At 50.0% G+C, this 15,997-nt stretch overlaps 1 protein-coding gene across 1 annotated transcript in view; it reads right to left on the bottom strand.

Annotated features, from left to right (window-relative positions):
* Positions 1-880: 880 nt before the first annotated feature.
* The window catches only part of hcn2b (hyperpolarization activated cyclic nucleotide-gated potassium channel 2b), a 33,687-nt gene continuing 18,570 nt past the window's right edge, over positions 881-15,997 (bottom strand). Inside the window, exons 5-8 of the mRNA XM_030373433.1 lie at positions 8,537-8,683; positions 7,825-8,065; positions 3,989-4,153; positions 881-2,510 (exon numbers count right to left, since the gene is read on the bottom strand). Coding sequence (XP_030229293.1) covers positions 1,531-2,510; positions 3,989-4,153; positions 7,825-8,065; positions 8,537-8,683 — 1,533 coding nt within the window. The 3' untranslated portion in view covers positions 881-1,530. The remainder of the gene's footprint in view (positions 2,511-3,988; positions 4,154-7,824; positions 8,066-8,536; positions 8,684-15,997) is intronic.

Here is a 15,997-nt window from a genome sequence, read left to right as displayed (position 1 = left end):
AAACCACCTGCCCTGTCCACGCTGCCCTTGGCTGCTGAGCCAATCAGGAACGTTTACAGTGGATTATGTGTGTGTGTGTGTGTGCAGTGTATCAGAGCCTCATTAATCTGCAGGACGGATTGGGAGAATGGCATGTACATGCACTGTATGGGGAAATCCAAGGGTTTTGAAATTGAGGGAGAATATATTATGTGGGACTGACACGTTTTCTCGACACGCAGGGTTGCTTTCCTCCAACGACACTTGACGGTAGAAGGCCAGACTTGTTTTGTTAATGTATGAATGGTTATTTCATCTTTCATGTAACCAAGCGATAAATCATGTCTCAAATGGGATACGATTGAATCAGAGGAGATCAAATGAGGGAACAACAATTGTGGACAGCTAGTGTGATCAAATCAGGTGTTCTCTTGTTTGTCACCTCATACTTTAAGTATTCATTTACTACTCATGAATTATTCATTCATTTGAAAGGAAGCAAACAAAGATCCTATAATAATAGATATATATTTTTTAAATAATCACATCTTTCATCTGTATTTTAACTCATGTATAGAATGAGATTTTTTTAAATCTATCTATTCTATCTAATTTATCCATAGATCACAAATAACCAACAATATGTTTTGAGGAGACCATTAAATGAAAAGAGGGCATATAAAACAACATCCCCATTTCATCTTTGATACCCTTGATTGGAACAATACCATTTTTATATAAGTAGTAAAATATGGCTTATCATTTTGGAGTTCATGAGGCCAAAATATTTATGCCAAAGCAACTACTACGTTTTAATAGTCACACTCAGTTTACATCGCCCAACTCTGCTTACACTTTGGCCTGGAAGAAATAACTATGAATAACAACAGGAATAGTAAGATATCAAAACATCTATACTATAAGTCTTTATTTTTTTAGCATTGATTTGAGGATAGAAATGTATTCTTTAAAACAATAGACCATGAAAGTTAGCTAATCTCCTCATGGCATTGTGGAAAAGATTTGTATTGTGTAGTCAGCCTAATGTCACAGAACACTTGGCAGACTTCAGTGCCAACCTCATCACTCGGATCGGTGCAACACCATGTTAGCATTGCAGCCACTACTTAGCAGGCAAAAAGGAAATAAGTGACTCTTTATGCTACATGCTACAGCTTCGGGCCCACAGTATCACACAGTATCAAATGAAGGAGGCAAGGGTGTGTATAGATGCTACCATACCACTGCTGTCCCACAGTGGGCTGCATATCTATGGGGGGGATTTAAATACAAAACATCTCAGTGATGGAGATCCATCCTTGGGCCGTCCAGCAGAGTCTCTCGGGTGCATTAGTTGTCCTCCACCACCACACACACACGCACACACACACAGCAGTCATACATTCAGAGGAGTCTCCCTGGAGTGGACAGACGAGGAATCCACCACAGGAGCTGCAAAACATAGAGCCAGAGAGAGGGAGAGAGAGAGAGGGAGAGAGACGATCCACCTTTCCCCCCCGACTCGCCCCGTTTCTGCAGGCGTTGTTAAGGTCACAAGTTTGAGGAGAGCCTGGATCGGACTTTAAGGCGCTCCGCTTCCGGAAGGCTCGAGATGGAGTCCTTCTTGGGCCGAAGCGGCTCTGGCAGTCCGGGTCCGATGACCCCCGCCGGCGGCCCCCCGGCCCCGACCCCCACGCCGTGCACGTGCACGTGACCGGCGACGGGGAGGGCCCCCACGGACATCTGGTGGGGCAGCCCCACCCGGTGGGGTAACGCCCCCCAGGGGCCCGCGAGTCCCGGCGCCGACGGGGTCTGAGAAGGGGGCCCGATGGAGGTGGAGGAGACCCTGGTGGACGGGGCCGGGCTCGGGCCGACGGGCGGCGGCGGCCCGTCGTGGGGCAGCGTGGGCTGGGACGTGGACAGCGCCCGGACGTCCTGACTGAGGCCGCCCATCTGCAGGGAGTGGGTGCTCTTGTGGACGCTGGGTCGCAGGGTGGGGCTGAGCGGCGGCGGCTGCTGCTGCTGCAGCTGGAGGAGGGAGAGCTGGGACCCCGAGGACGGGGGACCCCCGAGGCCCACCGAGCCGTACTGGAACATCTGACCCGAGAGCGCCCGGGGGCTATGGACAGAGGGGCTGGAGAGGGGGTGGAGCTGGGGCTGCAGGGAGTGGCGAGGGGAGGCGGAGACGGGGGTGGACACGTTCTGGATGACCTGGAAGCGTCGGACCACCCGGGGGGACTGCAGGCTGTTCCCCCCCGCCATGGGGGGGCAGAAGCTCATGGCCACCGCCTGCTGGAGGGTGGCGATGGCCGAGCCGTCCCGCGTCAGGGAGCCCGTGGCGGAAGGGGAGAACATGCTGGCGTGCATGGGGGACGTCATGGACATGGCCCGCTGCCGGGGCACCTCCACCTGCTGCACCATCTCCCGGTCGTACTTGACGATCTCCTGGATCATCTCGTTCTCCCGGTTGTTGAAGACGCCCGAGTGGAGGTCGTGCTGGACCTTGTGCATCAGGATGGAGTTCTTCTTGCCTGTAGGGGGCGCGACAGGGGGAGGTGGAGGTGAGTTCATCAAGGGGGTCAGCGTGTTAGGGTTAGGGTTAGGGTTAGGGTCAGACAAGGCTTGAGGTGAACACGTGTATCGCATGAAAGAAAGATAGAAAGAAAGAAAGAAAGAAAGAAAGAAAGAAAGAAAGAAAGAAAGAACGAAGAAAGAAAGAAAGAAAGAAAGAAAGAAAGAAAGAAACCTCTCTTCTGCAATACGTGGGGAGAGATAGGTAGATAGTGTTTTTGTCAACTTTTCCATACTAGCACTTCAGCTCGTAAGATCACATGAATAAATGGATCATTCTAAAACGTACATTGTCTTAGGTTTAGGTCTATATAAGCATACCTATAAGTACTTCCCGCCTGTTTAAAAAAAACCAAGCTATGTCTCCCCCCCCCCCCCCCCCCCCTCCCCCGAAAGACGACTTCTGAGTAATAGTAGGCTCTGGTCACGTTGTCACGACTCTCAGGGTGGTCTCAGGGTGACGCCATCGAGGGGGGCCAGACACTTAGATACCCTTCCATGTACGGCTGGCCGAACAACGCTCATGTATGGACCACTCTCCGGCTGCTATGGCAACGGATGGCAGGTGGTGGCTCTGGCATGTGACAGGGATGACGTGACATCAGCAGCACTCCGGCCCCTTCCCGGGAGGGGAGAGAGGGAATGTCGATAGTTAGTGGAGCGGGGGCGGCGTGCAGGAGTGGCGTCGGCGGTGGTGTGTGCCAGTGTTTGTCTCGGGGTCTGTGTTGACTTCTAACCGGCCTCCCGTTCCACGGAGCGAATACCGTCCAGCCAGGAACAAGCGGGCCTTTGGTGAATGACACTGGTGCTCATGGGAAACACCCTGGTTATTCATCGGTAGGACTAACACCCAAAGGAAGTTAAAAAAACATGAGTGATTTCGCGATGGCAAGATAAAACCCTGTCTTAGCAGAAGTATGAGTGGAGGGTATGCCTAAGAGGCTGCTTTCGTTGACAGTGAGCTGAGCTAATTAGCATTAATTAATCTATTGCATCGTGGAGCCAGCATGTCTGAAGATTGAGAAGCATTCCCATTCATGAGGGAAATTACTCTCAACCGTTCATTTAAATCACACCCAGTACGTGTTGCACCCTTGCACGTGTCTGATCTTGGCTTTCTTGCATCGTAAACAGAGACCTCCCGTTCCGGAGACTCTCGAGTATCGGGTGATCAATATGTGTTGTATCACAGAGGGTCGCCAAGGAAACAAAAACGCCCCCTCCTCCCCCTCTCCCTCTCTGCTCCCGGGTTCCTCTCCCCCTCCTCCCTCTCTCTCTCCTCCCTCCCTCTCTCTCTCCTCCCACTCATCCTCCCTCTCTCCAGTCTCTCTGCCTCCCTCTCTCCTCTCTATTCCCCCTCTCTCCCTCTCATCCCTCTCTCCTCTCTCTATGCCTCCCTCTCTCCTCTCTCTCTCCTCCCCCTCTCTCCCGCTCCTACCTATGCGGTCCAGCCGGTCGATGGCCACCGTCTCGAAGGCTCTCCTCATCATGGGGTACTCCTCCAGCACCTCGTTGAAGTTGTCCACCGACAGCGAGTACAGCCGGCAGTACGTGTCCGACCGCACGCTGGCTGTCCGCCGACCCCTGGTCAGCAGACAGATCTCTGAGGGGGGGGGGCACGGGAAAAGAGACATAGAAGAGATGAGCGTGGAACAGCTTAGTTCAACATCTTAAAGGTAACATATTATACCACCAGGTGTGACACACACTAGTGTGCCTGCCACATAGATGTATCGACCTTTAATCACATCTTAGAACATTTTCTACCGATCGAACTACCACTACGGGTGGGGTGGTAGTGGTAGTGGTAGTGATGTTCGAAGATGTTCGATTCCCTGTCATAATGGAACTCTGCTGGTTGGATCCACAGTCTCTCTGTTGGCATCCCTGAGCGAGAAGCCTCACAACCGACCCTTCGGCTCATTCACGACACAAAGTCACTTCATAACCAAATGCTAAATGCCAATAATGTCGGGCCGGCAATCACCGTTCCATTCTTGTCCGTGTGTGGACTGATTAAAGGGCCCTTTTACTTCCCAGACGTGGAAGTTAAACCTTTCGCTTATGTCTATCCCCCCGGGACATCTGAAGTTACATTAAGCATTCCCTCCATTGGTGGGGAAATGAAGCGCACTGAGGAGAGCACACTCTATATGCAGACACTATTGTTCCCCTCTCCCCTCTCTCTCTCTCACTCTCCCTCTTCTATCGCTTTTCTCCTCTCTCTCTTCTATCGCTTTTCTCCTCTCTCTCTCTCTCTCTCTCTCTCTCTCTCTCTCTCTCTCTCTCTCTCTCTCTCTCTCTCTCTCTCTCTCTCTCTCTCTCTCTCTCTCTCTCTCTCTCTCTCTCTCTCCCTCCCTCCCTCTCTCTCTCTCGCTCTCTCTCTCCTATCTCTCTCTCGCCTATCTCTCTCTCTTCCTCTCTCTCTCTCTCTCTCTCTCCCTATCGCTACAACTACACTCTCTAACATAGACCCTCTCTCTCACACTTTCCCTCTCTCTCCTCTCTGTGGGGCTGGAGCAGGCTGTTGTCTTGACAACCGTGTGCCCTCTTGTCTCTGTCTCTCTCTCCCTCCCGTTCTCTCCTCCTCATCGCTGGCAGGCTGCCGATGGGCTGTGTATTCCCCAGACCCCCCTGGGGAAATAGAATAGTAGAACTGTGTGAGAACGGTTCAGGGGCGGCTCCGAGGAGCTGTCTGCTTCGCGGTGGCCCCGGAGCACGGTGGCTCCGCACTGGACAGGGGAAATGAGGATGCCATCGGGAGGAAGGGAAAACAGCTTGTGATGGTGGTACACCCGGGTCTCATGGTTAGTGTGTGTTGGCGACGTTTCCCTATTATGTTGGAAAACACAGAGGAATCCCAACAGATGGGCTGTTTTACAGGAACATGGCATCTGTGATCTGGCTTAAGGAGAGATAGATCGGTCTCTTCTTTTCTTTCATATAAAGGCACCCCACTCATGCACACACACACATGCACACACACGCACACACACACACAAACAGTATCAATCACTAGGACTTCCTATTCAGAGGTTATTAAAGTGTGACCTTGTTTCCCATCAACCTGATGAAGGATTTACGCCCTCTCTGGAGTTGAACGGGTTTAGGGTTAGTCGTGAGCGGTCGATCGGGGCTGCCCTTTCTGAAATGTGGAGGCGGAGAGGGGACAGGGGAAAGTCTCTCTCTGTCTCTCGCTCTCTCTGTCTCTCGCTCTCTCACTCTCTCTGTCCCTCTCTATTTCTCAATGTCTCTCTCTCTCTCTCTCTCTCTGTCTCTCACTCTCTCTCTCTCTCTCTCTCTCTCTCTCTCTGTCCCTCTCTCTCTCTCTCTCTGTCCCTCTCTCTCTCTCCGTCACTCCCTATTATTACTCTCCGCCAACATGATGTGTCTCTTTGAGGTCAGAGGTCAGCACTCTCCATTGGGCTCGACTTCACACGACGCTACTCTTAAAAAATAATAATCCTAATGTGGTTCCACCGCAGAGCGACTGAGTCCGTCTCATTGACCGGATAAGACGGGTGATGATAATATTGGATTTGTATACATCGTGATAACATTTCAAGTTATCACATCAAAATCTAGTAGGATGAGTCTGTACTTATTCCTGAACGCAGCCACCCGGGTTCAAATCCTGCCTGTAGTCATTTTCTTCCTCTCTATAAAAATGCCCAAAAAAATCTAAAAAGAAGAAGGAGAGGAACCACTGTGTCCTCAAAGTATGACTCTATACACTTCCCTATAGTGAAACTCATCTGGACGGGAGTCCATTCCATTCCAAGACGACCGCCATAGCGTGCTTTGTCCCTATCGTGCGCCGAGCTCCGTGGTAATGACTTCCTCCGTGCAGCCGGGCTGCGTCTGGGGCCGCTGTTAGCCTCCTGCTCCCGGCCAATCAGCTGCCCGTCTCCCTGGTGGTGGGAGACAGGCTGTGGGCTCCCCCTGACCCATTACACATGGCCCCCCGGCCCCCCAGCCCCGTCAGCCAGCCCCGCCACACACTTAGCTCTTATTAATTGGATGTGTATCAGTGTGCGTGTGATAGAGTGTACGTGTGTGTGTGTGTGTGTGTGTGTGATAGAGCGTATGTGTGTGTGTGTGTGTGTGTGTGTGTGTGTGTGTGTGTGTGTGTGTGTGTGTCTGATAGAGCGTGTGTGTGTGTGTGTGTGTGTGTCTGATAGAGCGTGTGTGTGTGTGTGTGTGTGTGTGTGTGTGTGTGTGTGTGTGTGTGTGTGTGTGTGTGTGTGTGTGTGTGTGTGTGTGTGTGTGTGTGTGTGTGTGTAAAGGACTGCCCTATGATGCCCATGGGCTTTGATGACATAAACGGTGGCTTGTTTGGTCCGTTGAATAAATGGAAGCGGACATACAAGCGGATGTGAGGAAAGTCCCCATAACAACCCATCAACAAGACATGAGTGTGCGTGTGTGGGCACGTGTGTGTGTGTGTGTGTGAGAGTGTGCGTGTGTGAGTGCTGTGGATGGGTGCCTGTGGGTGGGTGTGTGTGGGTGTGTGTGTGTGTGTGTGCGTGTGTGTGTGTGTGCTGTGGATGGGGGCCTGTGGGTGGGTGTGTGTGTGTGTGGCTGGGTGCATTTGTGTATGTCAATGACAGCGATTACGTCAGAAAGAAGGACACAAAGCAGTGACGATGCATCGCCTGAAATGTAAACTAAAGCAACAAAAGGTTGTTTTGGTGTAGAATCGGACGCTTTCAGAGAGATGGATACCATACGAAAATAATACCGTTATATAATCTGTATATAATCTAATCTGATCAAATATAATAATACAATATATGAATATCTCTTTCCCTTGTGTCCATGTATCGTGTTTCATTCCCAAAAAATGCCTGCGAATGTCAGGAGCGCCGGGTTGCTCACCAGCTTCCGCAAAAGACTCAAGAATCACTTGTTCAGAGTTCACGTACGTCCTGGAACTTAATGTACACACTTATTGTACGTTGTACTCCCTGGCACTTAATGCACACACTTATTTTAAGTCGTCCTGGCACTTAAAAATAGTACTTAGCCTTGCGTAGCAACAAAGATTCTAACCCCAGTAATCTTTGTTGTATACGGGGAATGGGTTAATTAAGCAATTGTTAGTGCTTGGCACTTGTTTCTGTGAAAGTCCTTACTGTACCTACAGCGATATATTGGTGTTTCTCTTTCTTCCGACAAATGTACTTATCGTAAGCCGCTTTGGATAAAATCATCTGCTAAATGCCCTCAATGTAATCTCGACCGTACGAGAGCGCGGCGTCGACGACCCCCTACCTCCGAAGTAGGACCCGTCCATCAGCTTCATGCCCACGCTGCCCTTGGTCAGCACGGTGACCACGCCGTGCTGGATGAAGTACATCTTCTTGCCGATGGTGCCCTCCCGCACCACGTAGTCGGTGGGCTGGAACACCTCGAACCGCAGCTTGGTCAGCATGGCCGTCACGAAGTTGGGGTCGGCGTTGGCGAACAGCGGCATCGACGCCACCAGCTTGCGGCAGTTGAAGTTGACGATTTCCTGAGCGATGACGGCGAAGAACGTTTCGTTGTTATGCTATTACAAACTAAACCGATGGCATGGCTATGTTATGCTACTGCTATGCTAAACAGATGGTATGGCTACGTTATGCTATTGCTATGCTAAACAGATGGTATGGCTACGTTATGCTATTGCTATGCTAAACAGATGGTATGGCTATGCTATGCTAAACAGATGCTATGGATTGAGTGATTTCAAAAGGAACTTTTATTGCTTTATTTAAGCTCTAAATGGCTAGGGTGTGCCTGGCCTAACAAATGTTACCCTGATTAGCAAATTAATCGAAACATAGCTCAAACTAAGTATCATGGTTCTTATTCTCCAAACACGTGGGCAGACAGATTACAACATTAGAAGCAAAAAACAGCACTGTGCATGCGCACAATGCCTGCGAGGAGGATCCGGGGATCGAACTAGCAACCCCCCCCACCCCCCCCACCCCCCCCTCACCTCTCTCAGCGGCTCGTTCAGCTCCTCCAGGATGCTCTCCTCGTCGAACATCTTGCCCTGGTACCGGTGCTCGTAGTAGTCGTGGATCTTCTGCCGGAAGTCCGCCGGCAGCTTGTGGAAGGACATGTACTGCTCCACTTGTTTGTACTGAGAGGTCGGAGGTCAAAGGGGAGAGGTGAGAGGTTAGAGTCGAGAGGTGAGGAAGCAGGACGAGGAGGAGAAGGGAGAGAGGAAGAATCATCGTCACCATTGACGTCGTCACCACACCATTGCAATTGTCGCCATCAAGAGTGTCGTCTTCATCACGTCATCTTCATCAATATCATTATAGCATCTAAATACATTGAAATATATACAATAAAAATACACACAGTCTCTGTTTCATCAGGTCTCTATGTTAGGTTCGATAACATTGCATCATAAAAGAGGAGTTCTAAGGGTGTGCTGTTAAATTATGTCTTTTTGCGTCGTACAATAGGTTAAAATCTGTGTCATGGCGCGTTAGACAACTGAACTGAACAACTGAAATTGAACAACAAAATCCTCAAAAGCAATGAATCCTTAGCGGTGTAGTTCCCGTTGAAACCCCGGGATCTCTGTCTGCTCTCAGAAGCTGATTGGAGGACTCGAAGCGACAGATCCCTGATGCTCCTGGGATCTATTTATAAGGTGTACTTAAGAGGTCGACAGGAGAGGAGGTGAACTCGCTGAGGAAACATGACAGCCCGGTCAGAAAGCCGATGGGTTGGTTATTCCTCCCTTGTCAAGAGACGAGACACCACCACCACCACCACCACCACCACCGGAGTGCTGAGCCTCCGTCCAGAGTGAAGATGTCATGTGACTTGTGGACGGGATCACATGCATTGTACATTTATCTAGCCAAGCAAACTTACAGTACTAAACCCAACCACACGGACAGCGTTGTGACGGTTCTAACAACCATAATCAACGAGGCTTACCAATACAGGGACGGATCAATGGTGGGAGGCCACACCTTCCATCGCAACCTCTGGACAATCAGAGTATCTGCTGGTTAAACCGATTTTATAAGTTAAAGAGTAGCATTCAACAAAAACCTATTTCAGTGATTCAAACCACATCGTTTGTTCTTAACACATCCCCTGCTGATGGACGCCCCCTCTGTCTCCCGTCTCTATGTCTGATCAACATCTCATGGATTCTCCTCAGAGCACAGTGGGACTGGGACAGAACAGTCTCTGATGAAGTTGGAGACACATTGTTGCTAAATGAATTCCAGTCAGGCACTCAAAAGAAACTGTGTTCTGGATTTGAATGTATTTTTTTTTACAGTTATTAGCAGTGCATTGTGTTGGGTGTGTCTTTGGAGTGAAGCACCCCCTCAATGGAGATGCTGATGTGTCCGCACACAGACACAAACACGCATACACGCAAACACGCACACACACACACACACAAATACACAGCTTTTCATTTGGATTTTTAATCAGGAAAGAACAACACAAATGTATTAAAAGAAAGAAAGGAACCTATAGAGATGCAATGAGTCATATCAAAACAATCAAACTCTCCATAATTGCAATTAAAAGTTATGATGGTAATATGCAACATCGATGGTTCAATGGTTTTAAGAAAAAGCCTGTCTGTCTGTTAGTCCACCCATTTCTCTCCTACATATTTCACATTGATTGCTATGTCATATTAATTTGTAAGGTATGGTATTTACATATAAAAGACATAACAACTTCCAGACTCATGGCTGGTCAAATGGTTCGTCCTGGCATAAATGCGACATCAGTTAAAGCCTTTATTCCTGCAAACTAATCCAAGGCCATAGACTGTAAAGAACGATGTGGAAACACAGCACAATTAGGTCTCTCTTTGACAGATAATCCATTTTCCACCCTGCCTGTTTCTGTGCACAGAGGTGGTACACGGAGACCATGAAGCCTGTGTGTGTGTGTGTGTGTGTGTGTGTGTGTGTGTGTGTGTGTGTGTGCGTGTCTGTGTGTGTGTGTCTGTGCATGCGTGTGTGTGTGTCTGTGTGTGTGTGTGTCTGTGCATGCGTGTGTGTGTGTGTGTGTGTGTGTGTAAGAGTGTGTGTGTGTGCCTGCGTGTGTCTGTGCGTGTGTGCGTGTGTGTGTGTGTGTAAGAGTGTGTGTGTGCGTGTGTGTGTGAGTGTGCGAGAGTTCACCTCCGTTACTCTTTAATCCTTTAGAGTGTTGATATCTGCCTACGTTTGTCAATGGTGCCACCCAGAAAAGATGATTTATCAAGACAGGTCATCAGCGAATGAGTTGGAGGCCGCAGTGGTGGAGGAGAGCTGGAGGACCAGGGCTGACAACAATGACCTTGTTCCCTAAAAGTCTTTGACAACAGCTAGGTTGACTGTCGGGGAAATGAGATTTAGTGACAAGGTAAGTTGAAATATAGGTTTCAGGAAATGAGGTCTGACCCCAGGTTTGACACAGAGACCTAAAATAATGGACACCGTGTTTTTTTCTCTCCATGAGATGGCTGTTGGCTAATGTCAGGTTGTCTATTGTTTGAGGGCTATCTGACTTTCATCATCAACTCTTTGATCATTGTTAACTTTAGCTGGAATGGAAAACTAGCATCTGCTGAATTGAGTATAAGGCCCATTGAAAATTGGGTTTAATGACAGCAAAAGCGTGTTATGTCACTTTAATAATATTATTACTAATTTGCAAACCAGCCTTCGTTGTGTGCTCTCCAGTAAAAGGTTTGTTGAGCAGTTGGCATATGAAGAAATCCTTAACCTGGAGTTTTCTCTGGCGGACAAACAGCAGCCCGCAGGTCCTCTCAGACCCAGGGAGTGGTCCATAGTCACCTTTTCTTACTTCTCTTTTTTTTCCCAGACCTCCAGTCCATGATTTAAGCTTTTCTTGACCTCCCTCCAAGACGGCCTCTGAACTGGTGCAAGGTCGTGCAAGGCAGCATGCGATGATTGGTTGAGGTTATATTTATAGTATTGTCTGTTTCCTGGCCAAGACAAGGCAAGAATTGATGGCACTTATCCAACCTTATCTAACAAGCCTTGGTGACTGTTGTGGAAGACAAAAACGGGAACACAACGACAGATACACCCCCCTGGTTCAGAAGAAGACGAGGGATTCCCCGCCTCGCTGTGAACAGGGGCTGACCCGAGCCCCCCCCCCCACACACACACACACACACTTAGCGCGAGACAATCACTGTTGATTGGCTGTTTGTCAGCCAAGATGATAATGATGCAGAGCGATTAGCAATGTCCACCGCAATCAGTCAGTCAAGCAGTGTGTGTGTGTGTGTGTGTGTGTGTGTGTGTGTGTGTGTGTGTGTGTGTGTGTGTGTGTGTGTGTGTGTGTGTGTGTGTGTGTGTGAGTGTGTGTGTGGTGTTGGCTGATTGTTGGGTGTGTGTGCAAGATTGGGACTAATAGTCACAATTAAAATGAACCGATATCGAACATGCACTCTTTCCCTCCACTCCCCCCTCTCTCTCTCTCTCTCTCTCTCTCTCTCTCTCTCTCTCTCTCTCTCTCTCTCTCTCTCTCTCTCTCTCTCTCTCTCTCTCTCTCTCTCTCTCTCTCTCTCTCTCAATCTGTCTCTGCAGAAGCAAGTGCATTCTTTCCATTACGATTGTGCTGCTCTCCGTGTTTGTTTGTGAGACAGAAGGTCTGTGGCAGATGCTCTGGGAGGCTGAGAGTCACTGTGCTCAGCTGCAGCCCCTGATATGAAGATGCAGCTAATGTAGCAAACATCCCACCAGGATTATGAAAAAAGATTGAATATAAAATAAAAGCCTTTTCCCGATAAAACCTACAAACACATTTCATTTTGGTAATCCGATCTTTTCCTCTCTAGCCAGGAGGGGATTAAGGAAGGCCCAAGCAAGACGAAGCAGCCCAAAGTGAATTTTCTGAGCTTTTTGAATAAAGAGCATTAAAGCACTTTCTGTGTTTGGTGCAAAGCGGCTTCTATGTACCGATTCTCTCAGACAAAGTCTGTCCTGTCTGATTCATCGATTCCAAAGGACGAAGATGCTACACCGCCGTTGTACACCTTTCTGTCAATCAAGCTCAAGTTTATGCGCTCTCCCACCGAATCGATGCGAGGAAGTAGGTTCGCCGAATGATATCATCAATAGACTTTTGAGTGAAGCCAGGGGAGACGCCCACGACGGCTTGATCGCCGGGCCGCTGCCGTCCTTCACGGCTCCAGAGTGATACGTTCACCATGGAGACAGACGTGGCGGGTCGCGTGTGGGCCGCTGTTAGCGATAATCACATCACCACAGCCCCGGGGGGCCCCAGTTATCTGCCCCTCTGAGCTGATTGGCTGCTCTGCTCTATCGCTCCGGAGGGGGGGGGGGGGGGGGGGGGGGGGGGGGGGGGGGGGGGGGGAGAAGAGGGGGGTGAGGCTGGAGGAGGAAGGGAGAAGGAGTGACGGAGGGAGGAGGAGGAGAGGAAGGGAGAAGGAGTGAGTGGGGGAGGAGGAGGAGGAGGTGAGGAAGGGAGAAGGAGTGAGTGGAGGAGGAGGAGGTGAGGAAGGGAGAAGGAGTGAGGGGGGGGGAGGAGGAGGAGGTGAGGAAGGGAGAAGGAGTGAGGTGGGGAGGAGGAGGAGAGGAAGGGAGAAGGAGTGAGGGGGGGAGGAGGAGGAGAGGAAGGGAGAAGGAGTGAGGGGGGGGGGAGGAGGAGGAGGAGGAGGAGGAGGAGGAGGAGAGGAGAGAAAGGGAGGAGTTAAGGAGGGGGAATGGAGGAGGGGGAGGATGAAGATGGAGGAGGAGGAGAGGAGAGGAGGAGCAGTGGGGGGGGAGGTTGTGTAACGGGACTGATACGCTGTGTCCACGTGTGTGGCGGGTTCCTCTGGCCGACGGTGTGTCCCCCAGCCAGGATCAAAGTGGGAGGGGGGGGGGGGGGGGTGGAGGAGGGGGGGAAGGGTAGAGGGAGTCGTTGCAGCACATGGCTCACCTCGGAGGGGAAGGCATGACACAGGGTTGGGCTGGACGGGGGGGCACTGCCTCATCAGTTTCACTGTACTACACTGCGCACGCGCGCGCGCGCGCACACACACACACACACACACACACACACACACACACACACACACACACACACACACACACACACACACACACACACACACACACACACACACACACACACACACACAGAAGAAAATCTATTCTTTAACAAGGGCTATATTCGCCCCCGAGTAATACGTTTCACGTGCATTTTGGATCATTTCCGGGGCAATTTGATGTACGCTGGGAATTACATAATCTGTTCAATGACAGACCCATAATTTATGACTCCAATAAAAAAATAACCTGGATCCGCTTTGCAAATGCAGAGTCACATACAGGAGTTAACTCCTTAGTTTAGAGTTGATTTAAGAGCACCAGTCATCCCAGCTTCAAGGACAATTATACTTTAGTCGCAAAATGCCCGAGCCCCCATTCATTTCTGACCTTGGCGCACACACACACAAACACAAACACACACACATGCATATAAACACTCACACACACACACACACACACGCACAAACACCCTCACGTACACACACACACACACACACACACACACACACACACACACACACACACACACACACACACACACACACACACACACACACACACACACACACACAGGTCCACTGAGTCTGTGTGTGTCAATACGTGTTTGAAATGGTGCTCATTAAATCCAATATCTGGAGTATCAAAACAACCATGCTGTTTACCCAAGCGATGGTGCCTTTTGGACAGATACTTGCCCAGGCCTGGGACACACCCCTGGACATCAAGATTAGATAGCAGGCCGCTAGGACCGTCGCTCCCCCGGGACCACACGGTCAATATTGGCGCCTGGTATGTTGTATGTTGACAAAGCGGTGCGCATTGAGGCAGATGTCATCAAAATGCACACACACACAGAGAGTGCCGTTCTCCAACGTGACTTTGCTCAGGGATTCAGTGTTGTTTTCCACCTGAAAGCCGGTCTGCGATAAGCCTGACCTGTTTGAGAAGTGTTGAGGCGCACACTGTTTTCAGTCGAGTTGAATTCAGATTCGATGGGCCTCACCTCGCCTCAACAATAGAAGTCTATTCGTATTTTTGTGTGTGTGTTTGTGTTTGCATCTGTGTGTGCCTAATCCTTTTTCAGCAGAAAACAGTTTAATCCATAGTCAACCACTCAGCGGTCCACCTCTCCCGCGGGTTTCAACGATGTCTGATGAGTCGACGTGACGGTAATACACGCCTGGCGACAGAGCTATTATGATCCATCGACGTCTCGACAGCACAGCGGGCCCGCTGTTGACACGGTGTTGTGTCAACACAACGGCACGCTGTTCTGGCTCTCTCCGATACAAAGAACGTGTTCCCGCCACGATCGGACTCGCTGCGCTACGCACCAAGTGATCGGTGAATGGATCTCAGCTCGAACGTGGCTCGGTGTAACTATGTTGTCATGTTGTCATCATGTGTGTGTGTCTGTGAGCACGCTTGTGTGTCTGTGCAATGTGCATGCATGCAGGCTAGCTTTCGTGTTTATTTGTGTGTGTGTGTGTGTGTGTGTGTCTGGTGGAAGAACTCACACACAGACACGCACAGGGACACACGCACACACACGCGCGAGTGGCAGGTAGCATACGAAGTGATATAATGATGTTATAGAGGAACTTCTTTGGGGTAGGGGGGTTGAATGGTTTGTGTCCACCAATCACACGCTTAAAGCATCTCGCCTCCAGCGACAGGATTCGTCGAAAATAAACATGAAGGGAAAGAGGTTAAACCTGGTTCACCTACGATTTGAGGGCTCTGCCATCAGACTTAAGCTCATTCATCTGTAGTCCGATGTGTGAGACTAAAGCTCTAAAGCTCTCATCAGTTGCAGAACGACATTACGTCACAGCCCACTTGATTGGCTAACGATGTCAAAAGCGCGATTGGCCCGAGGCGAGTCAGAGTCTTCCTAGTGGATCCAGCCCCCCCCCCCCCCCCCCCCCGGCCCCCCCCTTCCCCCGCACGTTGCAGGCAAACGTGTTCATCAAGAGCTAGGCCCTGATGGTATAGGACAGCGGTGTGTCGTGACGTCCACAGACGTTAAACAAACTGGTCTGCTGAGTGGCATGTTTCTTGATGTAAGGCCAACGGGGAGCTACAGCTTCAGCACAGAGTGTGTGTTTAGCGGATGCACAGGAACTTGTCGCTCCGTGGGCGGGACGGGGAGCGACCGAAGGAGAGCGAGAGAGAGCCGATCCACTCTCCCCATCGACTCCTTGATCGTTGTTTACTTTGGTCTGGAATTGAAAACTTGTATCTGCTGAATTGAACAGGGTTGAAAGTGTCTACTGGAGATAAGTATTGGCATCGTTGGAAATTGTGTTGAATGACGGCAAAAGCTAATTATGTCACTATAATAATATTATTGCTAATATGCAAACCAGCCTGAGGCACAAAGAAGGGAAACAGAG

Source organism: Gadus morhua, chromosome 12, assembly GCF_902167405.1.
Source record: "Gadus morhua chromosome 12, gadMor3.0, whole genome shotgun sequence".
Taxonomy (NCBI): domain Eukaryota; kingdom Metazoa; phylum Chordata; class Actinopteri; order Gadiformes; family Gadidae; genus Gadus; species Gadus morhua.
Note: the sequence above shows the minus strand (reverse complement) of the source record. Positions and strands in the feature narration are given on the sequence as shown.